At 38.3% G+C, this 16359-nt stretch overlaps 1 protein-coding gene and 1 pseudogene across 1 annotated transcript in view; both read right to left on the bottom strand.

Moving 5' to 3' along the window:
• Positions 1-16359, bottom strand: part of NNT (nicotinamide nucleotide transhydrogenase) — a 120048-nt gene that overhangs the window by 102515 nt on the left and 1174 nt on the right. The window contains exons 2-5 of the mRNA XM_036759766.1: positions 8136-8306; positions 5404-5633; positions 2700-2917; positions 1886-1973 (exon numbers count right to left, since the gene is read on the bottom strand). Coding sequence (XP_036615661.1) covers positions 1886-1973; positions 2700-2917; positions 5404-5633; positions 8136-8286 — 687 coding nt within the window. The 5' untranslated portion in view covers positions 8287-8306. The remainder of the gene's footprint in view (positions 1-1885; positions 1974-2699; positions 2918-5403; positions 5634-8135; positions 8307-16359) is intronic.
• Positions 11022-16199, bottom strand: LOC118839165 (annotated as a pseudogene).

Here is a 16359-nt window from a genome sequence, read left to right as displayed (position 1 = left end):
CCTCCCATTTCCTCTGGGATCTTGCTTCCTTCCCACTTTATTTCCCTCTCCACTGGCTCCTTCCCTTTTACCTACCTCATTTCTTTATCCTTGAGGAGGGAGGGGGGAGCCTCTCTTTGACCCTTCCATCTCTTCAATCTATCATACTATCTTTCTCCTACAAATTTCCATAGTGATCCATATTCATTGCCTCTACACCTCATCATCTGCCCATTCTTCCACCCCCTGAAACAGGGCTCTGAATACTCACTTCCTACCAAAATTGCTCTTTCCAAGGTCATCAATGCAACCTGTCAAAACTGATGACCTCTTCTCAGTGCTCATCTTCTTCCATATTTCTCTAGCACCTGACAGTGCTGATTATGACCACCTCCCCCTCCTTTCCCCTTTTACGCCCCTCCCCATACAATCCAGTCAGTGGCCAATTGTACTTATACTTTCATTTCTACCTTCAAAATAGCTCCTAGCATCTCTCTGTTTCACTCCACTGCATTCACACTGCCTGAAACCTAGCTCAGGTCCTCATTACCCTTTCCTCACCTGAACTATCATAGCTGGTTCTCCTTTCTCTAAATCATCCTTCACAATGATGCCAAAGTCACAATTGATCAGTCCTGGCACTAAGCTGCTCAATGGAGAAATTAAAATTGCACACTACCCTCTATGCTGCTAGGTCATTGCTAAATCTTTGCATTAAGATGATTACTTTGGCATCAATGTAAAGGACTGGGATGAAGGAGAGACTGGAGGCAAGGAAACTCAATAGAAGAACCAAGGTGGATAGAAAATAAGAGGCAAAGAGTTCTGCAGCTCATCATCTTAGAGCAAGTTTACTTATTCATTTTAAGGGGAAGGAGTGGGGATGCAGATTGGTTCTCTCTATCTCCCTCAGGCTATAAGTACAGGGGTTACTCATAGATCCAACCCCACTACTGATTGGCATGGGAAGCTCTGACCTCCATTCTGATCTGCTTTTCTGATTTGGATTCATTTGTCCCTCCTTAGACAGGTGTATCAACAAGGTAATAATCAAAATATAGATGATAATTGTCAAAATGTCTATGTGGTTCTGTATCCCAAAATACATGAGACTCTCCACATAGAAAGTAGAAGAAGTAAACCATTTATTCAGACGCCAGAGAACCAGATCCCATAAGCCATCCGCCCAATCCGTCACAGCAGCAAAGAATTCGATATACAATATCACAGCACGGAGCCTCGCCATCCCAAAACCATCCACCCCGCTGTGGGGCCTTCCCATAAAACAATCACTCACAGCCACCACACCACAGCTATCACAGGTCTGCTCTCTTTCCCTCAGCTCTGTTTCAACTGCCATTAACTGCTCTCTCTGCATTTCCTGTGACACAACTTCCTTTTCCTCTCAGCAAGCTCCTCCCACCACATGTGACTTAGGCTTCCTGTGATGTAAGCAAGTCACACGGCCTATTAATGAGTTGGAAAGATCTTCATATCTAAATTGCTATTACAACAGGCTGGTGGGTCCCTCACTCTTGGGGGGGCTTTCATATTGGTGACAGATCTAATGAAGACAATCAGCTTTAGCCCTACTATAGCTCAGAATTCCTGAGCTCAAGAGATCCACCAACCTCAACTTCCCCAGAAGTAGAGTATTATAGGTTTGTACCATCACACCTGGCAAAAACTTAACTATTCAAGCTGTAAGGCCTAGCATATCTCTGGAGAGGCAGAGGAATATATCAGTGGGAAACTACTAAAGAATCTCCTAAGGGAAATTCTGTATTTCAAAAATACTCACGCTTTTATACAATTAGGTAAACTTAAACTAAGGGAAAACTTTCCTCAAAACCTCAATAGCAGGGAAATCATCTTTGCTAGTGAGTAATGAGTTTTTGTTAATTACCTTAGCTGGAGGAACTTTTCCGGCTGCTGTGATCTGGCCAGTGAAAAAACGTCCAAAATGATTTGCTGCTAGTACAACTGCCTTGTAACTGGGGGGGGGGGGGGGGAGGAAGGAACAAAACACAAAATAAACAATACACTCCTAATGACTTTGAAGTATTACATAAATGCCAGCAACTGCTACAGTTAAAACCAGATGATTCATACTTCATTTACACAAGATATTTTAGAGCAGACATGAAGAAAGAACCTCATGTTAACTTTAATTATCAGGGGAGATAACCCACTTACGGATTTTTCCCTCAGCCTGGTCCTCCCCTGCCACACAATGTGTTCCTAAAGCACCATACCTAGGTGAGGAGATGAGGATGCTATGAGGACACAGCAAACACTCAAGGAATCCCAACTGATTTGTTAATTAAGTAAAACATAATTAAGGAAACAAATCTGCTAAAATTACATATGCATATATGATGAATTTCAAATAATTATTAGTACCTATTCAGATAATCTATACTCATCCATTAATGAAAACAAACTGAAAGATATCTCTAGCAGAAATTATACTAACATGAAAAAGTCATTTCTTCAACAAAATAAAAGGAGAAAAAGATATACAGATCACTTACCTACCAAGATAAAATGAAACAAGACTTAAACCTTGCAACTGTCTACAAAAAGCCAAAAATCAGAAACAACTATACAGAAAAATCAAACATAAGATTGGAATTATAATGAAAAATGTTTTTATAATACAGCTCTGCTTTCACTTAAACTGAATTTTTTTTAAATTTTAAAATAAATATTTATCCTACCCAGCAATGTTGGCCATTGAGCTTAGAGCATCATATCCCTGAGCAATGGTGACTCTTGGAACCTGGTCCATTGCCAGCACTGTAGTCTTTCTTTCGGAAAGTTTGCTCAGCAAGTCCGGATTTTGAGCTGGGTAGATAAAACTAATCAGGGTACCAGATTTCTTTAAAAGATCAGCCTCATGGGTGCCTAATACAGGGTTTAGCATGGGAGCTCTAACCTGAAGAAAAAGATAAACATTTTTAAAATTAAAAACCATAACATATAAAATATATACATATCCTTCACCAAAAAAGCAGCAATAAGGTCGTAACTAAAGCATTAGCCCAAGTCTTTCACCAAGAAATCACTGAGTAGGATTATACAAAGTATATATTTTTTAAAAATACCACTGCTTGGTGATGTCTGAACTTATCTACTGGCCTTATTTTAATTCCTAATGTTTAGAATACAAACAAACAATTGGAAAATGTAATCTCAAGGCAAGAGAATCAACTATGTTGAGCAAACAGAGGATGTTTCAAACAACTCTCTCCATTTCAATCCTTTTATTATAGATCCAATGGCAGAAAAGCATGGGAAAATTTTGTCATAAAGGTACATAAATTTAGATAGTGGGGTTCCATGCGCAAAGTATTATTAAATACAAAGTAAGGAGGATTTGTATGTTTACCTGTGTTCCTTACAAACACAGAAAAAAACCATATATATTCTTAAAAATATGAATATAGAATTCAGATTTATAGTCATGTTGAATTAAATTAGAGTAAAGAAAGAGAAAGATGGTACCTCCAGCACATTTCAATATGGTAAGAAATAGTAAACTTCTTTGTTATTTTAATTTACTATTTACATATGTTGAAATGTATACTGGTGTAATCTTTCCTTTCGAAAAAAAAAACCTCCCATATATGATTTAGTTAATTTAAGATGTTTCAGATGGCAATCTATATTTATCCATAAATATCTGGATGTGAAATTTATATTTTGGAGTTAATGAAATAGCTTTGGGTGGGTAAGCTCAGAAAAAAGAACTATTCATTTAAAAAGTACTGCCACAAGTAACAAACTGTCAACATTTTATCATCACACTATATCATGCTTCAATTAATTACAGCAGCATCCAAAACATCCTTTAAGTATCATAGCTTCCAAACTCTTTATAGATCTTATTCTGTGTAAGTCTTTTACCAAAATAGGCTTTTCCTTATTTAAACGGAGATAGCTACATGGTGCAGTAGATAGAGTGTCAGGCCTGGAATGAGGGAGACCTGAGTTCAAATACAGTCTCAGACACTTACTAGCTTTATGATCTTGGGCAAGATACATAGCCTCTGTCGGTTTCAATTTCCACAACTGTAAAGTAGGGATAGTAATAGCACCTGCTTCCCAGGTTTTGCTATGAAGATCAGATGAGATAATAATTATAAAGCACTTGGCACAGTGCCTGACAGAAAGTAAGTACTATACGAATGTTAGCTATTATTATTATTATAAAAAGTTTACCATTTTTAAAGAAATTTGAAGGCTGAGAAATTGTCTTCACCTACATTTTCATGTGGGCTAAAAACATGTTGAAGAGCTGGCAGACCAAATTCAGTGTTATCAGAAATAATGGATTCTCATGTAGCCCAGCAATATTAAAATACAATGGGAAAATATTCAACAAAAGAAAAACACAATACATAATGTTAATTTGGTGTTTTCTAAGTCAACATGTGGCCTAAAGGGATCTATGTTTCTATTTGAATTTGACACACTAGCCTAGGCAACTCTCTAAAGACCCGTATGGTGCAGAGAAGGTGCCAGCCTGCATAGATAGAGGGAATTTCCTATTTCACTAAAATGTCAGATTCAATCACTTACCCTTAATAATTGGAAAAATATAAGTACTCTAATTTTCAGACTTTTAAACTGGTGATTTGGATTCATATAAATTTTTTTTAATTATAACTAGGGCTATACCAAAAATCAGAAAATTTTGCTTACTAGCTTTATTAGCAGTCATGACCTTAGTATATTTTGCTTGGACCTTTAAACAATGCCCAAGAAATTCTATAAACCTACAAGTATTCTTATGAGAAAAGTAATTTTTACTTACCTCACTTTTTTAAGCTTGTTAAAGAAGCCTGCTATTATATCAATTTTTAATGGGCTCTAGACCTCAGGTCAGATTCTGCATTAGGTAACGTGAAGAGGTTAGATTGATCTGCCACCTCTAAAATCTAGGGCTTCTGCAACATTTACTTCCTGACATTAATAATATAAACTGTCATTTAACTTGTTACTTTCTTTGCCATAACCACTCCCTACTTTACAAATAGCAGCTATCACATCTTAAATCATTGTGCCTTTTAGTTATTAAAAGGTTATGGGACAGCAAGGTCCATGCTTCAAACTGCACCATTTTTCACTCCAAATTCACATAAATACTTGCTCTAAATATTTAGAGAGATGGAACCTGATGGCATGCAAAATTTCCCTAGTCACTTAAAAAAAACTCACATTTCTATAGGAGTAATCACTGAAGTTTCCCTCTCCATTCCTTACAGCTAAAAGAAGACCACTAGATAAAAGTTATATAAGAATTTGAAGGAAATGCACAGCAAAGAACCACTTATTTAAATTAAAAGACATTAAACATTTTCATATCAAATAAAGCACAAAGAGTTATACTAAGTAGATGGAGGAAAAAAAGGTAATTACTTTGACAACCAAATCAGATGCTAATACTTCCTGTGTCCCTTGGATTACAGCTCCTGCAGCTCTGTAGTGATCATCAGAAAACTTGGAGGCTTCACCTGCACCCGATTCCACCACCACATTAAAACCTTGTTTAACCAAGGCCTGAACACCAGCTGGTGACAAAGCTACCCTCTTCTCATTTTGGAAAATTTCCTTGGGGACCCCCACAGTCAATTGTTTATATGGAATTCCTGTAAAACAAAGAGAAAGAACTCTTTTGGTTCAAGAAAAACAAAGAAAAACGATTGAATAATAATAGCCTTCTGTTGGGGAGAAAGGCTTGTGCAAAGTACACAAAAGTTTTCCACCACTTGCAAAAGACTATTGTTTTCCCTAAGGGTTTTAGTAAACTGAATAATGTAAATGTCCTATTTAGTAGTCTTTCTCAAGGGATGGAAACTCTTAACATGCCAACTTCCCAACTAACTATTACCACGTCATGATAATTTCAAGTTCCTACCAAGGATATATGAAGACACCCAGATCGTATATTACCAAAAGGAAATTGATTTACGATGGGCCAGAGCTAAGGAATGCCTTTTTATTTGCCATGTAATAAAAATGATAAATGGAGGGTAGAAATCAGTTCTAACATTTACTGCATGACTTTGAACAAATCACTTCATCTATCTGGGGCTCAATTTCCTCATATGTAAAATGAGAAAATAATATTTACCCTATCTATCTCACAGAGTTGTGAGGACCAAATGACATATATGTAAAACATGTTGTAATTATCACACTTTATCTATTTGAGCTACTATTTTATTAATAGTATTTTATATATTAACATTGTGAATCAGAATTGGCTAGCTGTTTTAAACCAAACATCTAAATTCTGAGATTATTTCATTTTGAAAAGTTAATTAGGAAATTTAATCATTAATCAAGTTTTCACTTCATCATTGAGTTGCATGCATTGAAAAATATATACAATTTTCAGGAGATTTTACATGATGTAACTTTAACTAAACTACTATTCATTAGATAATCTAAAAGAGATAATTCCCCATTATGTACATGCAAATTAACATATATAATGTATTTGGGGATCAGTTTTGTTTTGTTCCATTTCATTTTTTTCACCTTTCCAGGCCTTCCTGAACACTTTGCCTTCTGATTCTTTTCCCGAGTCCTTTCACTGCCCTCACGCTATGCCCTAAAGTTTAAATGAGATTATTGTTAGTAAACTGAATTTGCCCAAACAGCAGCAAGACTCAAAAAGATCTCTTTTATATCTAAGTATTTATGCTTCTTAAGATTTTTTAATTGAATTTTAGCTCATACACAGAAATTTTCCAATAAATTAGTACATTTGATTTATACTAGATTATCCTCAAAATGTATCTGTTTCCTAGGAGAAATCCATATATCTGGCTTTTATTTAATCTAGACTACTAAAACACAATTTTGCCAAGATCAAAGTTTCCCTAAATCAGAGGATAGTTCTTTTTGTTTCACAGATCCCTGGTGAAGCCTATGGATCCCTTCTCAGAATGAATGTATAAAATATATTTTGCATAACATTACAAAGGAAACAAATTATATTAAAATAAAGATGTAGCTTTTTCTTTTTTCATCCAAGTTTGCAAACCCTGACTCCAAGGGGCCCATGGACCTCAGGTTAAGAAGCCCTGCTCTAAGTTACAAAACTCTACTTTTATACTGCTAGAGAACTCCAGTGATTAGATTCGATAACACAAGGGAATGAGGGACTACTCTATTCATTTGGAGTTGACCTGCCTAACCTTCTGATTTATTAGTTTTCAAATCTGAGCCCCCCCATTCACTCAATAACATGGGCCTCTCCTAGTCCAATCCCTACTCTATAGACAATGTCCCCAGTAGGTTCACGCTAGACTGTGGCCAAATCACAGAGGCAGTAACAAGGAGTTGTGATTATTCCCTGGCCAAAGAAAGTTATCCCTTTCTCAAAGGAATTATTTATATGAAAGTTCCCCTGGTGCATCCTGAGATCACTTCTTCCTTCATGAAGAAGCTGGGGAAGAACACCACAAAATGTTGAGCTAGGGTCAATTCCTTACTGTCAGTGAATAAAGGATTAACTTAAAGGAAATAGGATCTGGAAGAAATAAGAACCTACAGAAGCTTGGAAAAATCAAACCGGAAACTCTCTGTCAAGCTCTTAAACTAAAAGGTAATATCAAGCAAACTGGGGAATGATTATTTTTGTTTTCAAAAGATCTATAAGAGCATGGTTAGGAAAATGTCCAGATTTCTCCTATATCTCAGCTGGGGGAGGGAACCCAACACACTTACACTCTCACACTCACTCACTCTCTCCCTCCCATGTATATGTGCGTGTATATATGTATGTATACATATATACACACATACACATGCATATACACATATATACATACACATGTATATGTGTATAATGCACATACACGCACATACATATATGTGTGTGTACGTATGTATATGCAGTTTAACACTCCACATCAGCTAAGAAAATTATCTGCCTTTTTCTGCAAGGAATCCTCTCCACTGGCAAAAAAGGAATCAGGTTGACAAGACAACACCTTTCCCAGTATCTAAAGATGATTAACAGAGAACCAGACTCCACTGAAGACAGCACATTATTGTTCTCTGTATCACAATATTTGATTCTCTTCAGGAATCTTCTAAAACTGTTTCACATTTTGATTCACATAAAACTTGAACTTTACCTGGTTTAACAGGTGCTTTACACCATAGCGTCTGATGGGTGTGAAAGGTTCGTAAAACTTCTGTCTTCCCAGGTAGCACCTTAAATGATCCCAAATTAATGAGTAGAGGATTTGAGTAGCTCGTCACCACTGTTTTCAGTATGCTTGCCATGTTGGATCCCCTCCAATGCACTGCAACGAGTCCAACAAAGGGGAGGGGGTGGAAATCATTATTTTTGCTTTTGAGATTTCAAAAAATACACAAGAAAACATCGTTATATGCGGTGATGGCACACCAAGTTCATACGCAGCAAGTCTCCTACTTTAAATCAGTTGTATGCTAGAATTTGGTCTGTAAGTCAGTTTTTGGGAATCTAGATGCCACAGAAACAGTTAAAGTAGTAGGGAGATTCCCAAGGTTGTTCCCCCAAAGTCTATTTAACCCATTTAAAGACATACCTCTGCAGCTATCCTCTGCCCCCTTCTAATTCTGTGTGATTATTGTCCATATTTTCCCAAACATTTTCCCACGGAAATCTTCCCTAGATTCCTTCAAGGATCAGCCCAAGAACCACCTCCTCCTAGATTTGGCCCACCCTGATCCCCCTAGCTGAGGGCACGTCTCTAAGAAATTACTTGATACATATTTTGTATTTTCCTTTCTGGCTGTATAATGTTTCTAATTAACAATACAAGTTCCTTTAGAGAAAGGGCTGTTTGTTTTTGGTTTTTGTATCCCCAGCACCCAGCATAGTTAACAAGAATGAATGATCCAAATGTATCAAAATTAAGCAATCTAAGCATGGTCTCCCACTCTTGCTATGTGATAGGCTTATCTCCTTTTCTGGATGCAGAGTCTAGATAATGCACTAATTGTTAGCATTTAAACAGCACTTTAAGGTTTGCAAAGTGCTTTACTTATACTATCTCCTTTAACCCTTACAACAACTCTATATGGTAGGTGCTCTTAGATGAGGTAACAGAGAGAGACAGAGATTAAGTGGCCCATCCAGGGTCACATAACTACTAAATGTCTGAGGCAGGATCTGAATTCAGCTATTCCTGACACCAAGTTCAGCACTCTCTCCATCACACCATTTAAACACAAGTCACAACTGCTAACATGCTGCAGTGTGCCTACATCAATCACTGCCTTTTAGATTATTTATCATTTTAACTTTTTCGATATCCTGGCACTCCAGGGTTTGACTCTTTATAAAATTACCAGGAGAATATTCGTGTTCAAAAGGAGCACTTCTGCAGGAAGCAGAGAGGTCACTAAGCACACTCTCCAATTTCCCAAATTCAATCCTGTTTTACTTCTTTTTCCTGCTCAATTCCAGGCCCACGTCACTATCCACCTAGAGTGTTTATCCAAGATACTCACATTAATGGATTAATTCCACAGGTACTCATCTAACTTGGCAAATAAAATCTGGGAAATCAGCATATATCTTAAGTCACTCTGTTGTTTCAGTGTGGATGGTTAAGCCCTTCTTTTTACATTATTGTGAATTTCACTAAAGAGACTTTTCAGTGTACCAGAATTTTATGTAATTAGTACAATGTCATCTTCAAATATTTGAAAAAACTCATTCAACAGACCCTTTTATTGGAGTCATACACTAGACATGTTCAATGACAACAGTGAATATATGTCCATGTTTAATTTCTCTTGTGAAATTCCACATTTAATTTCTCTCATGTAAATATTCAAAAGATCATAGAACAAAATTACTTTCACAGTTGAACCTCTTAAGGACTTTGAAATTATTGACATATACGCAAGAATCATTTTACCTGACAGCCTTCAAGTCTGCACTTTGCTCCTCTGAGTCTTTTTTATTTTAAATCAACAAGCAAGAGGAGCTTTATACTCTCTACATTCTTTATTCAGGTTGTAGGACCATAAAGACACAGTTTGCTATAGAAAATCCCCTTTGAAAACCTGCCTGTTCCTTTCTCCTGTTTTCATTAGGATACTCTGGAAGTTGAAATAGTGAAAGAGTAAAATATAAAAAGTTGCAATCCTAATTTTAAAAACAAAAAAATTAAAATAATTTTGTAATAATCTCAAATGCTGGTTGTTAAGAAGCAAGTTTAATTAGACACTATCAATGCATTGTCTGAAACCTCTCCCCACAACTTTTTCAAATACCTGGAGGAGGTATTGGAGGAGGGGGAGCATTGCTAGGGCACTTTCAGCCACTGCCCTCCCAGTTGACCTGAGGAGGCCCCTAGGGATAGTATAAAATAGACCACCACCATCCTGGAATTGTTTATCTCTTCTTTCCCACTTTTTTAAGGGTAAAAGAGAAAGGAGGGCCTAGGTACCTACAAATCACTAAATAAAAAAGCACCTAAATGAAGAAGCTTAGAAAAACAATACCTGCTCCCAGAGAAATATTAATTAAACTGCCTTAGCTCACTCACTCACCCGAAAAAGGCTTGTTTAAGCACTACAGTAAGTCAGGGAAGATTGCACAGGCACCACCAAAAGAATGTCTTCTCCATTACCACCTACCCCTCTGCCAGCTTTGTTCGTTAGAATGGATGTTCAGAGAAGCAGCATGGTGAAATAAATAGAGTGCTGGTTTAGAAACATTTGGTTTTGAATCCCACCTCTGATACATACTTGTTGTGGGACCATGGTTAAGTAATTTCACCTGAGCCTCACTTTCCTCATTTGTAAAATAGTTAACACCTGTAGTACCTATTTCACAGGGTTGTGGTAGGAATCAAATAGATCCCAAAATCACAATCTGAGAGTTGGAAGGAATCTCAACAGCTATCTAATCAAATCTACAAACAAAAGGTATATATGATAGTACAGCCTCTACACCAAGCAGGATGACCCAACTACCTCTCAAAGCTGCCCATTCATTCTACTACATCTGGACAGTTCTGTTAGGACCTTTTTCCTGACATCAAGCCTAAATTGTAGATGCACTAGCCAGAAGATGCATTTCTTGGGACACTCACAACAGAAGCCCAGTCATGTGATCTACATCCATTGGGGAGAACCAGAATCTTTGTGCCTGATGGTGAACTGGCCCTCCAAATTGTCTAGCTGGTGAGTGACATACCCAAGAGAGCAATACCACATTTTTATTCTGGTTAGGCTTGGCTACAATTTTGTTGTAATGGGTTTGGAGGAACAGAAGAGGGATTTAAAACCATTAAAAATGGTCTTTGGTTCTTCTGTTGATCTTTTGTCAAACCAAATAAACGCGACCCCGCTGGACAAACTTGTCTGATCCACAGCTACACAGGCATTCATAATGCATCCAAATCTTGAATATATACGCTCTACATCTTTCTGTGTCACTGTCCTTGGGAGTCCACTGAGGTACAAATTGGCATCCATGATAAATTCTGAGCTTAGCCAAGCATACAACACCTGCTATTTTATCACAAATAAGTTTTGCAGATTCAATTTCACCAATGCTGGTAAACAAATTCTTAATCCACCCTGTGTCATGTTCTGAGGGAAGGAATTGACAATAAATTCATTCTACTGATATCATACTTGTAATCTGAGCCATGTGATCTTTATAATGATGTTTTATAAAATATCTGTGGACCTGGTGGGCTACAGATATCTCAAGAGAAAGGGGGCTCACTGCTCTACATGTCAAGCCTAAATTAATCTCTCCACAACTTCTACCCTCAGCTCTTGGTTTTGCCTTCTGGTTTCAAAGAGAATAAATCTAACCCTTCCTCCTTGTGACAGCTCTCAATATTTGAAGATAGCTGTCCTGTTCCCTTTGTCTTCTCTTATCTAGACTAGCCATAACCAGTTCCTTCAACCTCCTATGACTTAGCCTCAAAGTCCTTCATCATCCTGGTTAATGTCCTCTGTACACTCTCCTGTTTATGTAAGTCTTTCTTAAATTCTAATCCCCAGAAGTGACAATATCCAGATCAGGTCCAATGAGGGCAGAATACAATGGGGCTGTTGTGGAAGTTCTGTCTCTCTGCAGAATCTCATTAGCTCTTTAGTGACCATATCCTAGACTGACTCATACTGAGTTTGCAGTCCACTAATACTCTAAGATATTTGTCATAACCACTGTTACCAAACCACCTATCTCTTATCCTATAATTTTGAAATGGATTTTTGGTACACAAAGGCAAGTCTTTGCATTTATCTCCACTGAATTTCATCTTATTAGATTCAGCCCAATGCTCTAGCTGATCAAGATCCTGTGGATCCAGGCATTGTAATCCACAGTGTTAGCTAGCCCTAGAAACTTTCTATCATCAGCAAATTTGATGAACACTCCATCTGTAGCTATCCAAGTCATTAATAAAAATGTTAAACAGAATATGGCCAAGCACAGATCCTTGGGGTACTTCACTGGAGCCCTCTGTGACACTGAATCGTCAAGAACTTCTTGGTCTCTTTTGCTAGATCCTTACCCCACTTACTCTGGGTGTCCCACAGGGCTCTGTGCTGGCCCTCTTCTGTTCTCCCCCTAAACTACTTCACTTGGTGGTGTCATCAGCTCCCATGGATTTAATTGCCATCTCTATGTTGATGATTCTCAAATGTACTTAACCAGCCCTAACCTCTCTGCTGACCTCCAGTCTCACATCTCCAACTACCTTTCAGACATCTCAAACTGGATGTCCAGTAGACATCTTAAACTCAACACATCCAGAGCTGAATTCATTATCTCTCCCCCTAAACCCTCTCCCCTATTCAAACTTCTTTATTACTGCCAAAGGCACCAAAATCATCCCAGTCCCCCAGACTGACAATCTAGGTGTCATCTTCCACTCCCCATATCATATCTGTTGGCAAGGCCTGTAGGTTTCACCTTTGCAATCTCTCTCAAATACACCCCCTTCTCTCCCCTAATTCTGCCACCACTATGATGCAGGCCTTCATTACCTCATGCCTAGACGATTGCAAGAACCTGCTGGTTGATCTGTTTGGCACAAGTCTCTCCCCAATCCAGTCTATCCTCTATTCAGCCTCCAAAGTGATTTTCCTAAATTGAAGGTCTGACCATGTCATCCTCCTATTCAATAAATTCCAGCATAAGTGTTGAGATTTGGCACTGTCCTAGAGCTTCCTTGACAGGAAGCCTGCCAAGGACTGCAATCCCAAGGGTATGCATTTCACATTTTCAAAATTCCAGGTTGTGGTATAGGGCTCTAGCAAGGAGGACTTTAAGAAGAGTGGGTCAGCACCATTTGGCAGAATTCTTTCTTGTCTCTCTCTCTCTCTCCCTTTCCCTCCTTCCCTATCCCTCTCCCTCCCTCTCTCCCTCTCTCCCTCTCCATCTTCCCCCTCTATCTTAATCTATCTCCCCTTCCCTCTCTCCCTCAAACTATAATTTAATATACCACTTTCAGCTAGAGTTTATGGCATACATCATGTAATTTGTTGTACTGTATTTATCTATGAAAGTGTCTTCTCTCCCTTACTACAGTGTAAGTAAGCTCCTTTATGTATGAATCATGTCTTGTTCACTGTTGTATTCTTATAGCCTCCAGCCCAGTACCCGACATTCACTGACTCAGATATTTATCAAGTGCCTACTATGTTACAGCCACCAAACTATTTAGAAGGGCAACAAAGATAAAAAGATTGCCAACCCTCAAGGAACTTACATTGTACTGGGAGGCTGGGGGTGGTGAAAGGGGACAATGTACATTGATAAGTTAGAAAAGTACATATACAAAAAAGTACAAAATAATATGAGGCTGCAAGCCGTAACAACTAGGAGGAAGAAGAACCAGGAAAGGAGGTGAGGTGGCCTTCTAACAGCTTTGAAGGCAGTTACAGATACTAAGAAGTGGGGAGGTAGGGAAACAGCATGGCAGAGACAACAGCACAGAAATGGGATATGGAATGTCTCATATAGAAAACATAAAACAGGCCAGTTTGGAATGGAGAGAGCTTGAAGAAGAGTAATGTTAAATAAAGTTGGAAAGGTATGAATCAGGTAACAAGCATTTATTTGCTATGTGTCAGGCTCTGGCATAAAGACACAAAATGAAACCATTTCTGCCCTCAAGGAATTTACATTTTGTTGTGGGGAAAATCCTGCCACACAGATAAATAAAGGAATTTTGAAAACCCCATGTAGTATCCATCCCCTCCTTCCTATTTGCACAGCAACCACCCTAATTTTGGACTTCATTTCATCTAGCCTGGACTATTTAACAGTTTCCTTCTAATCTTGTCTACATACATTGTCTTCACTCTTCAATTCATCCTATACATTGCTACAAAAGTAATCTTGCAATTTATAGTAGTAGATAGAAAGTAGGCCTCATAGTCAAAATGACCTGTTTTACACTGTCTAGGTGATCCAGGGCAAGTCATTTAATTTCTCAATGTCACAGGCAACTAAGACTGTAAATTGCAAAATAGTTGCCGATCCCATCTACAATCCATCCTCCATTCATAGGTCAAAGTGATCTTTCTAAATCACAGGTCTGATCTTGTCACCTTCCCGGCATCCCCCTACCCCCAATCAATAAACTCCATTGGCTCCCTGTTACATCCAAGATCAAACAAAAAGTCCTCTGGCTTTTAAAACCCTTCATAACTTTAAAGACATTCCATGCATTCTTACTGGCTGTCTTCCTGGCCATACTCCTTTCCCTCCTCATCTTCACCTTCTCTCTTCCCAGGCTTCTTTCAAGTTCCAGCTGAAATCCCACATTCAACAAGAAACCTTTCTCAATCCTCCTTAATTCCAGTGCCTTTTCTCTGCAAGTTATCTCCAATTAATCCTGTACATATGTTGCTTGTATATAGTTGCTTGCATGTTGTCTTCCCCATTAAACTGTAAGTTCCTAGAGAGCAGAGCCTGGTTTTTTTCACTTTTTTGCCTTTCTTCACATCACTAGCACTTAGCACACAGTAGACAATAATATGCCTGGAACATAGTAAGCAATACTAAATGCTTGTTGACAACAATCTTCGATAAGTAAAAGGAGTTTCCTATGCTAATGAAATCACAAGTCTGAATTAAATACACATGCATATGTATGCACATAGGTAATTACTGTTATTGATAGAATGATTTCATGAGGCTGCTCTTGATATTATTAAATTACCATCACATATCCTCAAAACTGATCATATCAGAGCTGTTAGAAAACTTTCAGTGGTTCCCCTTTGCCTACAAGGTAAAGGCCAAACTTTAAGAACCCCCTTAATCCGGCTCCAACCTATCTTTCTGACCTTATATTCTATTCCCTCCAGCCAAAACTGTTCCCCAAACAGACCCCATGACTTTCTGCATCCTTAAGTGCTCACAATGTTCCCAATGCTTGGAATGTCCTTCTATCCTCCTCCCTCCATCTGTCCAATTCCCTAACCACCTTTCAGTATCCAGCTCGAAATCAAGAGGGGAGTATAAAAAGGTTTGGAAGACATTAATGTACTATATTAGTGTAAGCTTATTACTCCATGACTACTTTATACAATCCCAAGAAGACTTTCCTTTTCTGAACTTCTCAATCACTCTGTACCTTTCTCACTCCGCTTTCACATTCCTCCTTTTGCCCATCATGCTCCCTACGAGATTGTAAGTTCCATTAGAAGAATCACAACTTATTTTGTCCCCTACAGATTCTAAAAACAGTCCTTTGCACATATATAGGTACTCAATTAATAAGTGATTTGGAGAAAAAAACTGCTGGTTGAATGAACAAATGATTGTACATCTACAGAACATATTTACTAAGAATTTCAGAGAAAATTCTTTTGCAAGTAATATGTTTCACTCAATCTTAACTGGAAGCTGAGTTATCAGCAAAGGGGGATAAAAGACACACAAAAAGCTCAGGTCCTGGGAAGGTAGAAAGTGAGGGCAAGACTGTCAAAACAAACAGTAAACAAGCTGAAGTTTGCAGGGGAAAAAAGTGGAGAACCAGAAGTACTCTCAGTAGTCTAGAACAAAGGGGAGGGACTAATACTCTAACACTGTTTATGGTTTGTTCCAGGCCTCCTGACAATTAGTCACTTGAAGAACTTTACTTGTGAATGCTTCTTGCAAAGAGGGCAAATAAAGGACGTGCTAAAACAGTGCGCAGGTCATAACGGTCAAAGCCAAACATACCAACGAAGGCACGGCTGCCTAATAAACATTAGCTCTGGTCTGGTCTGATACTTGCCCCCACATAGGCCAGTGCAAGTCTGCCCGCCTCCGCTAGTCCCTCCCACGACGAACTTCTAAGGTGCACTCCAAAATTCCCACCACGCAGACAGCTGAAAGAA

Source organism: Trichosurus vulpecula, chromosome 1 (assembly GCF_011100635.1).
Source record: "Trichosurus vulpecula isolate mTriVul1 chromosome 1, mTriVul1.pri, whole genome shotgun sequence".
Taxonomy (NCBI): Eukaryota; Metazoa; Chordata; class Mammalia; order Diprotodontia; family Phalangeridae; genus Trichosurus; species Trichosurus vulpecula.
Note: the sequence above shows the minus strand (reverse complement) of the source record. Positions and strands in the feature narration are given on the sequence as shown.